This window comes from Oncorhynchus masou, chromosome 32 (genome assembly GCF_036934945.1).
Source record: "Oncorhynchus masou masou isolate Uvic2021 chromosome 32, UVic_Omas_1.1, whole genome shotgun sequence".
Classification (NCBI taxonomy): Eukaryota; Metazoa; Chordata; class Actinopteri; order Salmoniformes; family Salmonidae; genus Oncorhynchus; species Oncorhynchus masou.
In genome coordinates, this window is record NC_088243.1 from 68342730 (window position 1) to 68359064 (window position 16335).

General features: G+C 39.9%; 1 protein-coding gene across 2 annotated transcripts in view; it reads right to left on the minus strand.

The window, feature by feature from the left end:
• Window positions 1-3754: 3754 nt before the first annotated feature.
• LOC135526510 (follistatin-related protein 5-like) overlaps window positions 3755-16335 on the minus strand; it is a 211914-nt gene continuing 199333 nt past the window's right edge. For both annotated transcript variants that reach the window (XM_064954946.1, XM_064954944.1), the window contains exon 16: window positions 3755-6767. In XM_064954946.1, the coding sequence (XP_064811018.1) occupies window positions 6065-6767 (703 nt within the window). In that variant the 3' untranslated portion in view covers window positions 3755-6064. The remainder of the gene's footprint in view (window positions 6768-16335) is intronic.

The window sequence follows — 16335 nt, forward strand, 5'->3', positions numbered from 1 at the left end:
CTTCAGTAGAAGGCACATGATAACCTGCTTGGAGTTTGCCAAAAGAAACCTAAAGGACTCTCAGACCATGAGAAACAAGATTCTCTGTTCTGCTGAAACCATGAGTGAACTCTTTGGCCTGAATAACAAGTGTCATGCCTGGAGGAAACCACTGCTCATCACCTGGTCAATACCATCTATATGGTGAAGCATGGTGGTTGCAGCATCATGCTGTGGAGATGTTTTCAGCTGCAGGGACTGGGAGACTAGTCAGGATCGGGGGAAAGATGAATGCAGCAAAGTACAGAGAGGTCCTTGATGAAAACGTGCACCAGAGCGCTCAGGACATCAGACTGCGGCAAAGGTTCACCTTCCAACAGGACAACTACCCTAAACACACAGCCGAGACAACGCAGGAGTGGCCCAGCCAGAGCCCGATCGAACATCTCTGGAGAGACCTGAAAAAATCTGTGCTGTGACGCTCCCCATCCAACCTGATATAGTTTGAGTGGATCTGCAGAGAATAATAGGAGGAACTCCAAAAATACAGGTGTGCCAAGCTTGTAGTGTTATACCCAAGAAGACTCAAGGCTGTAATCGCTGCCAAACATGCTTCAACAAAGTACTGAGTAAAGGGTCTGAATAATTATGTAAATGTGATATCAGTTTTTTTTATACATTTGTAAATATATATATTTTCTTCTACAAATGTATAAAAAAATATATATACACCTTTTTTTACAAATATATATAAAAAAACTTTTTTTTTTTACAAATGTATAAAAAAATATATATATATTTTTTTGCAAATGTATATATATTTATACATTTATACATTTGTAAAAATATATATTTATTTTATATATAAATATATCTATATGTTTTTATACATTTGTAAAAAATATATATATACATAAAAAACACAATTTAATCGATTTCAGAAAAAGGCAGTAACGTAACAAAATGTGTGAAAAAGTGAAGGTGGCTGAATGCTTTCTGAATGCGCTGTATTTACCTCTGACTCAAGTATTCCTGCACTGTAAAGGCTGTTGTTGGTGGAAGGTAAGGACCAATGCGCAGCGTGGTAGGTGTTCATGATATTTATTATAACTCAGAACACTTAAGAATTAAACAACAAAGAGAACAAAATGAAACAGTTCTGTCTGGTGCAGACACAAAACAGAAAATAATCACCCACAACTCAAACGTTTGATTGACAGCTGCCTCTGATTGAGAACCATACCAGGCCAAACACAGAAATCCCAAATTATAGAAAAAATAACATAGACTGCCCACCCCTGCCCACCCCAACTCACGCCCTGACCATACTAAAACAAAGACACAACAAAGGAACTACGGTCAGAACGTGACATGCACATTGTAAATATGATACTGATTGACCCTGTATATAGTATGCTTACTTACTTTCTCATGTTCTTCTTATTTATAGTTTTATTTCTTGTGTGTTGTTCTACCTTTTCATTTTCACTGTTTCATTCTTATTGATTACTGCATTGTTAGGTTTAGAAAGTCATGTCACTGTAGTTGTGCATATGACATTGAAACTTGAATAAAAATACTCCAAAACATGCATCCTGTTTGGGTATGGGTATGCTTGTCATCGGCAAGGACGAGGAAGTTGTTACTTTATACTTACGTATAAAGAAACGGAATAGAGCTAAACACAGGCCAAATCTTAGAGGAAAACCTTGTTTTCCAACACCGGGAGAAAAATGTACCTTTCAGCAGGACAGTAACCTAAAACACAAGGCCAAATATACACTGGAGTTGCTAACCAAGATGACATTGAATGTTCCTAAGTGGCCTTGTTGCAGTTTTGACAAAAATCGTATTGAAAATATGTGACATGACTTGAAAATGGCTGTCTAGCAATGTTCAACAACCAACTTGACAGAGCTTGAAGCATTTATAAAGAATAATGTGCAAATACTGTACAATACAGGTATGCAAAGCTCTTAGAGACTTATCCAGAACAGCTGTAATCGCTGCCAAATGTGATTCCAACATGTATTGACTCAGGTGTGTGAATATACTTATTTAATTTTCAATCAATTTGAAAAAATGTCTTTAAACAAACATGTTTTCACTTGTTCATGATGGGGTATTGTGTGTAGATGGGCGATTATTATTTTTTTAATCCAATTTGAATTCAGGTTGTAACACCACAAAATGTGGAATAAGTAGAGGGGTATGAACACTTTCTGAAGGCACTGTATATGACAAACGTGGATGTCCCTGAGCAAGCTAGCTGTCTATTGTTAAGGCTAGATGGCACACTATGTACTTCTTAATGTAATATCTCAAATAAATGTTAGTGACTGGCATAAAGCTAGTAGTACAGGACTCCTGGGCAAGAGAGGGGGGGAAAACAATGGCTCTATTTACAGCTGTCACTCTCCATTATGATAATGTTCTTCTGTTTCTAATACATTCCCTTTCTCTATTTGACTGCAGTTCAGTCTGGTGCTCATACTCTGATTGTTACTTGCTTCATATGCAATTACAAGTCTTGCCTACTTTTAAACATCTTTTTTTTTTAATTAAAGAGCGACTGCCTCTAGAAAACAACTTGTTTTGAAAATGGCCTATGTGGCATCAATATGAGCAATAAACATTATTCTTGTGTCAAAATGTTCTACAAAGTGTAAATAGGATCATTTGGGTCATAAAGACAGTCTCGTCCAAAACAGACATTTGTGAGATGATAGAATGTTATGTCACGAAATTAAGGATATCGTAACCATTTTCCTTGGGTTGGGTTTATTTTAATCCTGCCCACGTGACAACCGCTGACAACACCCAAGTAATATTCAATTTGGAGAGCAGCTACACTCCACCCTATCTTAATGTCCATGGTCAATTTGGTTTGACATTTGATATCCCTATGGGGCAAGTTAGGGACCATCACTAAATTACATAATGTACATGGGAGAATATAAAAAAATGTCAATAGCTCCACATTTCAATGACTTAACCTCAACCAACTATACATTGTAGAAATTCATATGCAAATATTAAAATCATTTAATGAGACAACTAAAAGTTGTGCAACATGAATATATTGTCACATTTACATAGTGTAATTTACTGAAATTCCCTAACTATCCCCAGAGCTAGGATATCCAATGTCAAAACAATTTTGTCACAGTAGCTGAAAGAAGGGTGAGTGACTATAACTGTGCATTGTTTTGGCAGAGTGAATGTACAAACGCTTACCACGGTCAAACACACACAAGACACCCACAATAAACCACCCCTCCAAGACAACTCTTGTTTGGCTTCAGCCATGGCCTCTGCATTGCTTAATGACTAAGCCAAAAAATGAGGCCAATCAGGAAGTTCAGCACCCCTTTAAGAACTCTATGTACTCAGCTATTGCAATATCTAATGATGATTGCATTTTTTATAAGATCATGGTTATGTGAAGTGCCCATCAAGAAGTTATGTATGAGCACACACATTGTGTGGGTCTCCCTTAATCTCAAGCAGACAAGATTGGGTGTGGAATTAGTTTCATAAGAGTGACAAAAACTGCTGAATCAATATAAGGGTCATTCAAATTAAATTACTTTTCCAAAGCTCTTTCAAATAGATATTTGAGAAGGATACTGTATGTTCATATTCGCTGAATGTGTAAATGTGAGCAGCATAACTGAAGAGGCTGAACTGTGTTGAACTTGGGTTTTCAAGGGCATTGATATTTGGGCTGAAACCATGTTTGAAACACATTTTCCACAGAAAGGAGATTCTGGCATTTTATATGGTATTTTCAAAGGTATATACTTTATTTTCAGGTAAAATGTCAAGCGTGTATTCTCTACATAAATAATGACCACATGAATCAACAAACAGTACATGGCTATAATGGAAATGACAACGTTTCAGTGGGTGACATCAACATGTACTTGGTCAAGGATAGATGCGGTAAAGGGGTCAAGGGAACTCGAACAAAACAATGGAATTGCGTTGGAAATGAGTGGGGGAAAGGGCAATGGGGGAAAGATCCCGAGTCGCCTCATTGCCCCCCAGCAAAATTAGTCTACATTTAGGCTATTGTTTAAATGTGTATTTCACACTATGTTGAAGTAAAAATTGGATTATAATGCTTGTATGGGTGTCAACCCCTACACATGTTAATGTCATCATCACCAATCAACTGCATTACAGCTAAAAAACAACTTTGACTACCATCAACGAACGGGAGTTATTATTTAGAAGTCTCTTCTTCTAAACCTGAAAATGAGACATAAGTAAGCACATTGTGGGCCTGTTTACAAAACACAAATCTTGACGGTTCTGACGAATATCCACTTTGTTCAATCAGATCTATTGAATGTGCGCCAATCTGGTCAATGGAACAGTCTGCGTTCCATTGACTCCTTTACCTCATCTATAGCGAGATGACCATGGTGCTCTTTTCATTTTTATAAAGGAGGGTGCGTATACACTCAAAATAATGAACAAAGCCCTCAAAGTTGTGAAACATACCATGTTAAGGAACTCATTCAACTCTGCTTCTATATAAAGAACACAATAAGAAAAGTCAGAGGTAATCAGTACAGTCCTATGGGTATCAAGGGACAACACCAAACAAAATATGATAAGAAAAAAATATTTAAATGAACTGAAATTGAATTGACCAAATAAAACAAAACATCAAAATGTATTAAATGTCTCATCAATTGGAACATAAAACAGGCCTGTCCATAAGACAACCAAGTGCCAAACATTTGAATTTAAAAAAACTGGATTAACATATTCTTCATTGTGTTTGTGTTGGTGAAAATGCATAGAAGGTGTACTCCGAGGAAACAATTTTGTGTCCTAAGCACAACGAGCCATGTACTTGTCAGGTTTCATAGGTACAACTGATTCATCCAACTGTGCTCTGCCTTGTAAGATTTTAAAAGAAATGTGACTCGCATTTTAAGCTTATAAACCCAGGTCTCTCTCTACTGTCTCTATTCTCTCTTTACTGTCTCTCTCTATATATTGTATACTCATTAGACTCATACAGCTCAAGGCCCTCTATGCTCTACAACCACAAAAGCCCACTTCCAACTAAACAAATGTATCTTTCTTTCATTATTAAATATTTGTTACACATTGCCAAAATTGACTGACAATATGCAAGTATATATATCATATATAGTATGACACCATTTGGGCCAGGGGTATTCTTCAAATTGACATACACACACTGACATTGTGACACAAAGTGGGAAACTTTAATTAATTTATCCCACAAATATTAAGATGGATCAATTTATTACCATTGTCGTTGAGACTTGGGTTGTTGGACAAAATAGACCATTTGCTCTGTTGATGACTTTTTGAGATCAACGGTGACCAAGCAGCACTGCATCATAATGGACAACTCAATCTCAATCTCTCAGTCTCCACTTCAAATGAGACTGGATCTCAGCAAGAGCTTGTTTTAATTAGCCCAGAATGGTCAGTCCGAGATGAAGAAAATTGGAAAAACATGGATTTTTGGAGCATCTCTCACCATGAAGAAGGGTCAAAGACAAAAAGATGTAATCTGCAGCCGCAACGGGAACAATTAGGTTAATTCCTCTTTTGGAGTGTTTTCCTTCAAGGCACAGGAAAAAAAGAGGGAAAGGGGTAAATGAAACAAAGTAGGACAATCTAGAAATCTTTTCTCTCTCGTTTTAGAGAAATGCCAGTTGATGTGATTATTGAAAAACATCAAGCCAATTGAAATATGTGAGATTTGCAATCAAAAAAAGCCTAATATGCAGATAATTTGTCTAATTTTAACAGGGATCCTCTAGAAGATCTTGGAGTGCAACTTGATGTTGACTACATGTGGAACCACCCAGTTGAAAGCCAAGATTTCAACTCAGCTAGCAAACAACACCAACAAATCGCTCCCTAATTTTTGGAATGAAGGTCCCAGCATCCAAACGGTTTTGAACAGTCAATTCTGGCTTTGAAAATGTCTTACTTTTTTCGTCACACCCAATAAATTATATATCTGCAACAAAATTCAGTGCAACTTTACCTTAATAATAACATAGGATGTGTCTGAACACAGACCGGCCTACGACTCGCCAACCCACGCCACTACATTGCCTTTGATGACATCAGTGATCTCGCAGTTGAGCTTGTTGAGACGACCATCCAGGATGAAGATAGACTCTCTGGACGGGGTCATGAGGTACTGTCCGAAAAGTCCACTGCCAGTCATCACGCGGTTCCTACTGCTCCACGGCCAATCGGAAGTCTTGGTGGCCTCCTTCAGGCTCTTGATCATCTTCACATTGCCTGTGCTCAGCTCGACGTACAGAGAGTCCGTTTGGCGTCCCGAAGTACCAAATATGTTGTACTGGTGAACCTCTGTGAACGACGGCTGGAAGGCCACGTCAGACAGGTGGAGGTTGGTGTGGATGTCGAAGGGTTTGCCAATCTCCCCGCGCACCGTGATCTGCTGGATCCTCATCAGGCCATCGTGGTCGTCCACAGTGACCAGGTAGTGACTGTCCGGGGACACATACGGGGTGCCGGTGACGTCCCCGTTGGGTCCAATCACAGAGTCTGTCACACTGTCCACGATGAGCTGGGGTTGGGTGGCGCCTGTGGAATCAGGCCTGCAGTTGACAAAGTAGTAGCCGCCAAGGTGGGAGTAAGCCAGAGACTTGGGGATACAGTTGTACTCGCGCAGGCTGATGTTCTTCACTGACGACGTGGTCTCCAGGTTGATCTTGTGGAGTGCCGGTTCATTTCTGTGGAGGGCGATTCCAAATCTAGACAGAAAGAAGACATTTTGAATGTTAATATACTTGTTCAGTGTTTTTGTGGCAAACATAAAACAAATATACGCACTTTAGAGGGTCGACACAAAAAAAGCGTAAAAGTGGTTTTATTTAATGCCTATTTATTAATGGATGAATGAATGAATTAATTAATACCTACAGGCTTGAATTCATTTGCACATGCTTCCTGATTTCACATTAGAATAGAAATCATGCAAACTTCACCACGACTACAGTTACAGTACATTTACAACTGTGGAGAGTAGAATTACATTTATGCTTGTAAAGAGAAGTACTAGGTCTGTTATCCTCACGACTATTGAATAGGTGCACATTTTCCCCGCTTACGCTGTCATGAACATCTTAACAGTGACAGGGCCTGCCATTTCCACCACCTCTCCTATTATTATAATGAATGAACTAAATAGTTTTGACAGAGGGGTGTGAGAATCTCTTAGCTACAATATCTCAGTTCCTCAAAGAAAATGCCTTTAGATTGGTTTGAGAAGAAGAGCGGGGTGGATACGGTCTAGACATTTCACATCAGTGGCCATTTTCTTATCGACTCAGATGAGCAATCTCTGCATGCGGAGTTGAAATTGTCTGCCCTATGCTTCATAGTAATAGATTTCAATGTGCATATTAATCATTGAAAATACTATATTATACATTAAAAATTATATAGTGATAATGACACATTAGAATTATCTCTTTAAAGTCTGGAGGGAGAAAGTGCGGAGCTGACAAGGCTCAATTAAATCTGAATGCTGTCTGATTAATTCTGACATGCACTTCAATCTTGGTATCATCCATCTTCTTTTATGCAATTTTAAACGCCCCCGCTGTCTGTTCATGTGGACAGAAATTCACGGTTAGAGAGTGATGGAGCACATTATCAGCACTGTGAAGTAAAGCATTGATCCAGAGATTGTATAGTCCATTTGGGAAGCTAGGGCTGGGGACTTCGTCATCAAATGGACTAATGGTTGACATGAATTAGGTGCTGCATTGGGTTATAATGAGATAGGAGGGACTGCATGGTCCATTGCCATGGACTTGATCTTTTGATATATAAGTAACATTTAAAAATGTGCTTTGGGAGTTTCTCCAACTTCCAACACAAAATCCTCAGGAATTCTCCCCAGTGAGCTTTTTATCCCACAACGAGCACAGTCGAATAAAAAAAAATCACACCGACAGGGAGCGAAGTGAATTCAAAGGTAACACATTAAAAAAATCGTTATAATTTGATCAATGAGAGAAAGAGAAGAAAGGAAAGGAAAATGCAGTTGCTGGTGGACTCCTGGTAGGGACAAAGGAGTACTGTGTCAATGCAAGCAACTATGAATAGAATGAAGTGCCATGAGAACATATCATTAGTATAGTGTACATTGTAGGACATCCCTAGTACCCATGATAAATGTCCTTACTCTCCACAAATGTGTTAATTAGGACAGATCAGTGAATTGAACACATCTACAGTGGTATAAAACAGAGTGCTTGATATATGAAGGTCAATATGACAATTTTTCCTTCAGCTTAATTTGATCTAAAAATAAGTAGTTTGGTTGGAAAAGTAATCAAGAAAAATGGACTTGTTTACTTTATGAACAGTAAAAGTGACATTTGGGCTTGTAAACCCATATCATATATCAACACATTGAGCAAAATACAAATTGCCAGTTGTTTTTGTTGTTTTGTTATCAGCATGCCTCCCATGGGTACACTATGCAGATTTTTCCAAATACTGTGAAATTATGTGAAAAGAGTTATGAGCTGTATACTTTGTTGTACTTTTGATTGCATACTTTATAATAGTTTGCAATAGTTTGCTTTTTTGTTAATTGGAACTCCATTCATAAACAGAGGAAATTAAAGTTGTTGTCACTTAATGGGAGAGAACACCAAAAAACATGGCTACTAATCTTGTTGCTATTTCCATTAGGCTTACTGTACAATTAATATCAAATTGACAAAAAGTAAGCCAGTGCAAGATGTACACCTGCTATAGAAGAATATCACAGAGTTTGCTTACTAGCAGAATGGAGTGAAGTTTATTCAGTTATTTTAATGAATGTGAGCCCCTAAAGAATCCCGGAGGCGACTCCGGGATGCTGGCCTTCTAGGCAGAGTTACTCTGTCCAGTGTCTGTGTTCTTTTGCCCATCTTAATCTTTTCTTTTTATTGGCCAGTCTGAGATATGGCTTTTTCTTTGCAACTCTGCCTAGAAGGCCAGCATCCCGGAGTCGCCTCTTCACTGTTGACGTTGAAACTGGTGTTTTGTGGGTAAAATTTAATGAAGCTGCCAGTTGAGGACGTGTGAGGCGTCTGTTTCTCAAACTAGACACTCTAATGTACTTGTCCTCTTGCTCAGTTGTGCACTGGGGCCTACCACTCCTCTTTCTATTCTGGTTAGAGCCAGTTTGCGCTGTTCTGTGTAGGGAGTAGTACCTCGCGTTGTATGAGATCTTCAGTTTCTTGTCAATTTCTCGCATGGAAAAGCCTTCATTTCTCAGAACAAGAATAGACTGATGAGTTTCAGAAGAAAGTGATTTGTTTCTGGTCATTTTGAGCCTGTAATCAAACCCACAAATGCTGATGCTCCAGATACTCAACTAGTCTAAAGAACGCCAGTTTTATTGCTTCTTTAATTAGCACACAGATTTCAGCTGTGCTTTCTCATGATCAATTCGCCTTTTAAAATGATAAACTTGGATTAGCTAACAAAATTGGAACACATGAGGGATGGTTGCTGATAATGGGTCTCTCTCTGTAAGGCTTTGTAGATATTCCCAAAAAAAATCAGCCGTTTCCAGCTGCAACAGTCATTTACAACATTAACCATGTCTACAATGTATTTTTGATCAATTTCAGGTTATTTTAATGGACAAACATATGCTTTTCTTTAAAAAACAAAGACATTTCTAAGTGACCCCAAACGTTTGAATAGTAGTGTATGTACTAGGCAGTGTCAGAGTAAGGCCCAAAAAATGGTCAAAAACTCCGGTCACACAAGTAATAGACTGTTCTTTCTGCTAACACACGGCAAGCGGTACCGGAGCGCCAAGTCTAGGTCCAAAAGGCTCCTTAACAGCTTCTACTCCCAAGCTATAAGACTGCTGAACAATTAATCAAAAGGGCCACACAGACTATTTCAATTAACACCCCCCCTTTGTTTCTCCACTGCTGCTACTCGCTGTTTATTATCTATGCATAGTCACTTTACCCCTACCTACATGTACAAATGACCTCCGATACCCCCTGTATATAGCCTTGTTATTGTTCTTTTATTGTGTTACATCACATTTTTTTTAACTTTAGTTTATTTAGTAAATATTTTCTTAACTCTATTTCTTGAACTGCATTGTTGGTTAAGGGCTTTTTAACTAAGCATTTCACATTCAGGTCTACACCTGTTGTATTTGGCGCATGTGACTTTTTCAAAATTATGCACTGCTTATGAATTGATTATGTAAGGGTTATGAATTTGCCATGTATGGGTTATGAATATGTCATGTATCGGTATGAATGTGTTATGTATGGGTCAATAATGTCCTTATTTCTAACCATCCTCCAATATGAAAATATCTGTATATTAAATAATGTATATTTAATAATGTATGTTAAATCATGTATATTTAATCATGCATATGAACACTGCAATGTATACCGACAGACTCTTACTGGCCCTTGTCCATTCACAGACCTAAACGTAAAAACATGACATACAATACAGCCAACAAAACTTTCAACCCTGTTCGGCTCACCACCAAGCCAAGTAGACACAACAGCACAAAAGATTGGAACGGAATTGAAGTCCAAGACCTCAATAATAGAGTCGGCAAAAACATTGACTAGAGACTCCATGTGCCCTAAGATCACAATCAAGGGGCTCTTGTAAGCAGCGTTATCAGACGTTTCCAAGGGATAGGGTATTTAAAAAGGCCTTATGCACAACACCATATCCTTGGCATCAATTCACAACTCCCCAATGCCCCCAGATGGTTTTGCCTGGCAAATCTAAAAGCCTTCAAAGCCTTTGTATATTGTGATGTTTAGTGCCCTGGACTCCAGTTTTGTGCTATGAGGTACACTGACTGCATATTGGTTTGGGGGAGTTGTTGGGCACACCCACAATGGATCGATCTTGGCTGAGGCTAATGGAGTTATTTAGCATGAAAAGCTATCAGTAGGTGTGCTCAATTGAGTTTAATCTGTCAAAAGTGGGCAGGGTTTGTTTTCCATTGGACCTAAAGGGTGAGAGTCTGCCTACCGATCACACCTTGGGAAGTTCAATCTTGTTCAATCTAGTGCACATAGGGCAATGTGTACATGTGTTATGTGTGTGCATATTTGTGCATATGTTAATGTGTGTGGGTTTGGTGTGAGAGTGTCAGTGTAGTGTGTTAGAGTGAGTGTTTGTATACAGTGACCTCCAAAAGTATTGGGACAGTGACACAGTATTGGCTTGAAATGATACAATGACTATGAGGTTAAAGTGCAGACTTTAATTTGTCAGCTTTAATATGAGTCAGCTTTAATTTGAGGGTATTTTTATCAATAGCTGGTGAACCGTTTAGAAATTACAGCACCTTTTGTACAGTCCCCCCATTTTAGGGGACCAAAATTATTGGGACAAATTCACTTACAGTACCAGTCAAAAGTTTGAACACACCTACTATTTCAGGGTCTTTCTTTGTTTACTATTTTCTACATTGTAGAATAATAGTGAAGACATCAAAACTATGAAATAACACAAATGGAATCATATAGTAACCAAACATTTTTTATATTTGAGATTCTTCAAAGTATCCACCCTTTGCCTTGATGACGGCATTGCACACTCTTCGCATTCTCTCAACCAGCTTCATGAGGTAGTCACCTGGAATGCACTTCAATTAACAGGTGTGCCTTGTTAAAAGTTCATTTGTGGAATTTCTTTCCTTCTTAATGCGTTGTAACCAATAAGTTCTTCTTAATGAGTTGTAACCAATCAACAGAAGATAGCCCTATTTGGTCAAATAACAAGTCCATATTATGGTATTAACAGCTCAAATAAGCAAAGAGAAATGAAAGTCCATCATTACTTTAAGACATGAATGTCAGTCAATCCGGAAAATGTCAAGAACTTTGAATGTTTCTTCAAGTGCAGTTGCAAAAACCATCAAGCTCTATGATGAAACTGGCTCTCATGAGGACCGCCACAGGAAAGGAAGACCCAGAGTTACTGCTGCAGAGGATAAGTTCATTAGAGTTACCAGCCTCAGAAATTGCAGCTCAAATAAATGCTTCAGAGAGTTCAAGTAACAGACATCTCAACACCAAGTGTTCAGAGCCGCCAGTCAGCATGGAGCAGCCAGAGCCTCCAGTCAGCATTGAGCAGCCAGATCCGTCAGTCTGCCAGGATCCGCCAGTCAACCAGACTCTTCCAGATCTGCCAGTCAGCCAGACTCTTCCAGATCCGCCAGTCAGCCAGACTCTTCCAGATTCGTCAGTCTGCCAGGATCCGCCAGTCAGCCAAACTCTTCCAGATCTGCCAGTCAGCCAGACTCTTCCAGATCTGCCAGTCAGCCAGACTCTTCCAGATCCGCCAGTCAGCCAGACTCTTCCAGATCTGCCAGTCAGCCAGACTCTTCCAGATCCGCCAGTCAGCCAGACTCTTCCAGATCCGCCAGTCAGTCAGGATCCGCCAGTCAGCCAGAATCTTCCAGATCTGCCAGTCAGCCAGACTCTTCCAGATCCGCCAGTTAGCCAGGATCTGCCAGAACCGCCAGCCAGCCAGGATCTGCCAGATCCAACTACCTGCCTGAGCTTCCTCTCAGTGCTGAGCTTCTTCTCAGTGCTGAGCTTCCTCTCAGTACTGATCTTCCTCTCAGTGCTGAGCTTCCTCTCAGTGCCGAGCTACCCCTCAGTCCCGAGCTACCCCTCAGTCTCGAGCTACCCCTCAGTCCCGAGCTGCCTCAGTCCCGAGTTGTCCCTCAGTCCCGAGCTGTCCCTCAGTCCCGAGCTGCCCCTCAGTCCCGAGCTGCCCCTCAGTCCAGTGGGGTTCTGGGTGAGGACTACTATGCCATGGTCGGTGGCGAGGGTGGACTATCCAAGGACGCGAGGAGGGGGGACTAAGACTTTAATAGAGTGGGGTCCACGGCCCGCGCCGGAGCCGCCACCATTGAGAGACGCCCACCCGGACCCTCCCCTATAGTTTTTGGTGTGCATCCGGGAGTCCGCACCTTGGGGGGGGGGTTCTGTCACGCCCTGGTCAAAGTATTTTGTGTTTGTCTTAATTTATTTGGTCAGGCCAGGTTGTGGCATGGGTTTTTGTATGTGGTGTGTTTGTATTGGGATTGTAGCTTAGTGGAGTGATTGTCCTTAGTGTCCTGATGTCCTTGTTCTGTGTTTATTTACACCAGTATGGGCTGTTTCGGTTTTCGTTACGTTCTTTGTTTTGTAGTGTTTGTAATTGATTCGTGTTTTACGTTTGTTTATTGAACATGGATCGCAATCTACACGCCGCATTTTGGTCGGACTCTCCATCACACCACGAAAACCGTAACACCCGTACTGTAATGTCTGGACTGTAATAATCCACCTCTGAGATACATCAAAAATATACAGCTGATCAAAATTAGAAAACGTATTTTTGTTTCTTTTCAGAAACTTCTACATCTAAGAGACCATGGTGTTTGGCTTTCTAAACATACAGTTGAAGTCAAAAGTTTACACACACTTAGGTTGGAGTCATTAAAACTACTTTCTCAACCACTCCACAAATTTCTTGTTAACAAACTATAGCTTTAGCAAGTCGGTTAGGACATCTAATTTGTGGATGACACAAGTAATTTTTCAAACAATTGTTTTCAGACAGATTATTTAACTTATCATACACTGTATTACAAATCCAGTGAGTCAGAAGTTTACATACACTATGTTGACTGTGCCTTTAAACAGCTTGGAAAATTCCATAAAATTATGTCATGGCTTTAGAAGCTTCTGATAGGCTAATTGACATCATTTGAGTCAATTGGAGGTGTACCTGTGGATGTATTTCAAGGCCTACCTTCAAACTCAAACTTTATTAACATTATGGGAAAATCAAAATAAATCAGCCCAGTCCTCGGAACAACAATTGTAGACCTCCAAGTCTAGTTCATCCTTGGGAGCATTTTCCAAATGCCTGAAGGTGCCACATTCATCTGTACAAACAAGTACGTAAGTATAAACACCATGGGACCATGCAGCCGTCACACCACTCAGGAAGGAGACGCGTTCTGTTTCCTAGAGATGAACATACTTTGGTGTGAAAAGTGCAAATCAATCCCAGAACAACAGCAAAGGACCTTGTGATGATGCTGGAGGAAACAGGTATAAAAGTATCTATATCCACAGTAAAACAAGTCCTCTATCGATATAACCTGAAAGACCACTCAGCAAGGAAGAAGCCACTGCTCCAAAAATGCTATATAAAAGCCAGAATACGGTTTGCAACTGCACATGGGGACAAAGATCATACTATTTGGAGAAATGTCTTCTGGTCTGATGAAACAAAAATTGAACTGTTTGGCCATAATGACCATCGTTATCTTTGGAGGAAAAGGGGGATGCTTGCAAGCCGAAGAACACCATCCCAACCGCAAAGCACGGGGGTGGCAGCATCATGTTGTGGGGGTGCTTTGCTGCAGGAGGGACTGGTGCACTTCACAAAATAGATGGAATCATGAGACGGTCAAATGATTTGGATATATTGAAGCAACATCTCAAGACATCAGTCAGGAAGTTAAAGCTTGGTCGCAAATGGGTCTTCCAAATGGACAATGACCCCAAGCATACTTCCAAAGTTGTGGGAAAATGGCTTAAAGACAACAAAGTCAAGGTATTGGAGTGGCCATCACAAAGCCCTGACCTCAATTCAATAGAACATTTGTGGGCAGAACTGAAAAAGTATGTTTGAGCAAGGAGGCCTACAAACCTGTCTCAGTTACACCAGCTCTGTCAGGAGGAATGGGTCAAAATGCACCCAACTTATTGTGGGAAGTTAGTGGAAGGCTACCCGAAACGTTTGACCCAAGTTAACCAGTTGGATTTAGGGGGCGCTATTTTAATTTTTGGATGAAAAACGTTCCCGTTTTAAACAAGATATTTTGTCACAGATAGATACTCGACTGTGCATATAATTGACAGCTTTGGAAAGAAAACACTCTGACGTTTCCAATATTGCAAAGATATTGTCTGTGAGTGCCACAGAACTGATGTTACAGGCGAAACCCAGATAAAATCCAACCAGGAAGTGTCGCATTTTTGAAACCGCCTCGTGCCAATGACTCCTTATATGGCTGTGAATGAGCTACAAATGAGCTTACATTTTCCACGTTTTCCCCAAGGTGTCTACAGCATTGTGACGTCTTAATAGGCATTTCCCTTGAAGAATGGCTGTAATGGACCATATATGGCATGTGGTCACATGGTGTCTCCCGCAGAAAACCTTGCGTAAAATACTGAGGTAGCCATTTTTTCAATCGCTTCTTATGAGAAACCAACTGCCTCGACGGATATATTTTCGAATATATTTGTTAAAAACACCTTGAGGATGGATCATAAAACAACGTTTGCCGTGTTTCTGTCGATATTATGTAGCTGAAAAAAGTTTGCTGTTATAGTTGTAGAATTTTTCGGTCGATTTCTCAGCCAAGCATGGTGAAGAAACGGGAGCTTTTTCGCCAACAAAAATAATATTTTTGGAAAAAAGGAACATTTGCTATCTAACTGGGAGTCTCCTGAGTGAAAGCATCCGAAGTTCTTCAAAGGTAAATTATTTAATTTGGTTGCTTTTCTTATTTTTTGTGAAAATGTTGCCGGCTGCCAGCAGAGCCTAGCATAGCATTATGCCATGATAAACTTACACAAATGCTTGTCTAGCGTTGGCTGAAACGCATATTTTGAAAATCTGAGATGACAGTGTTGTTAACAAAAGGCTAAGCTTGTGTTTGAATATATTTATTTCATTTCATTTGCGATTTTCATGAATAGGAAAAGTTTCTAGGGGTATTTATGTCCGTTGCGTTATGCTAATGCATTTGAGGCTATGATTACGCTCCCGGATACGGGTTTGCTCGCCGCAACAATGTAAAGGCAATGCTACCAAATACTAATTGAGTGTATCTAAACTTCTGACCGACTGGGAATGTGATGAAAGAAATAACATCTGAAATAAATCATTCTCTCTACAATTATTCTGACATTTCACATTCTTAAAATAAAGTGGTGATCCTAACTGACCTAAGACAGGACATTTTTACGAGGATTAAATGTCAGGAATTGTGAAAAACTGAGTTGAAATGTATTTGGCTAAGGTGTATGTAAACGTCCGACTTCAACTGTAAATTCTGATTACTTTTCTGTGTTTTTTAGCAACCCTTTCAGGCAGATCTTGGTGGCCCTAATTACAACTAGGGCTAGCGAATGCAACTCGCCGGGTGACTGTTAACATTCTTAAATCCCGGAGACCTCCTGCTTGGCACTTGGCTTCCTCCACCTCTCCAACTTGGTAATGTGCCAGCCTTCTGTA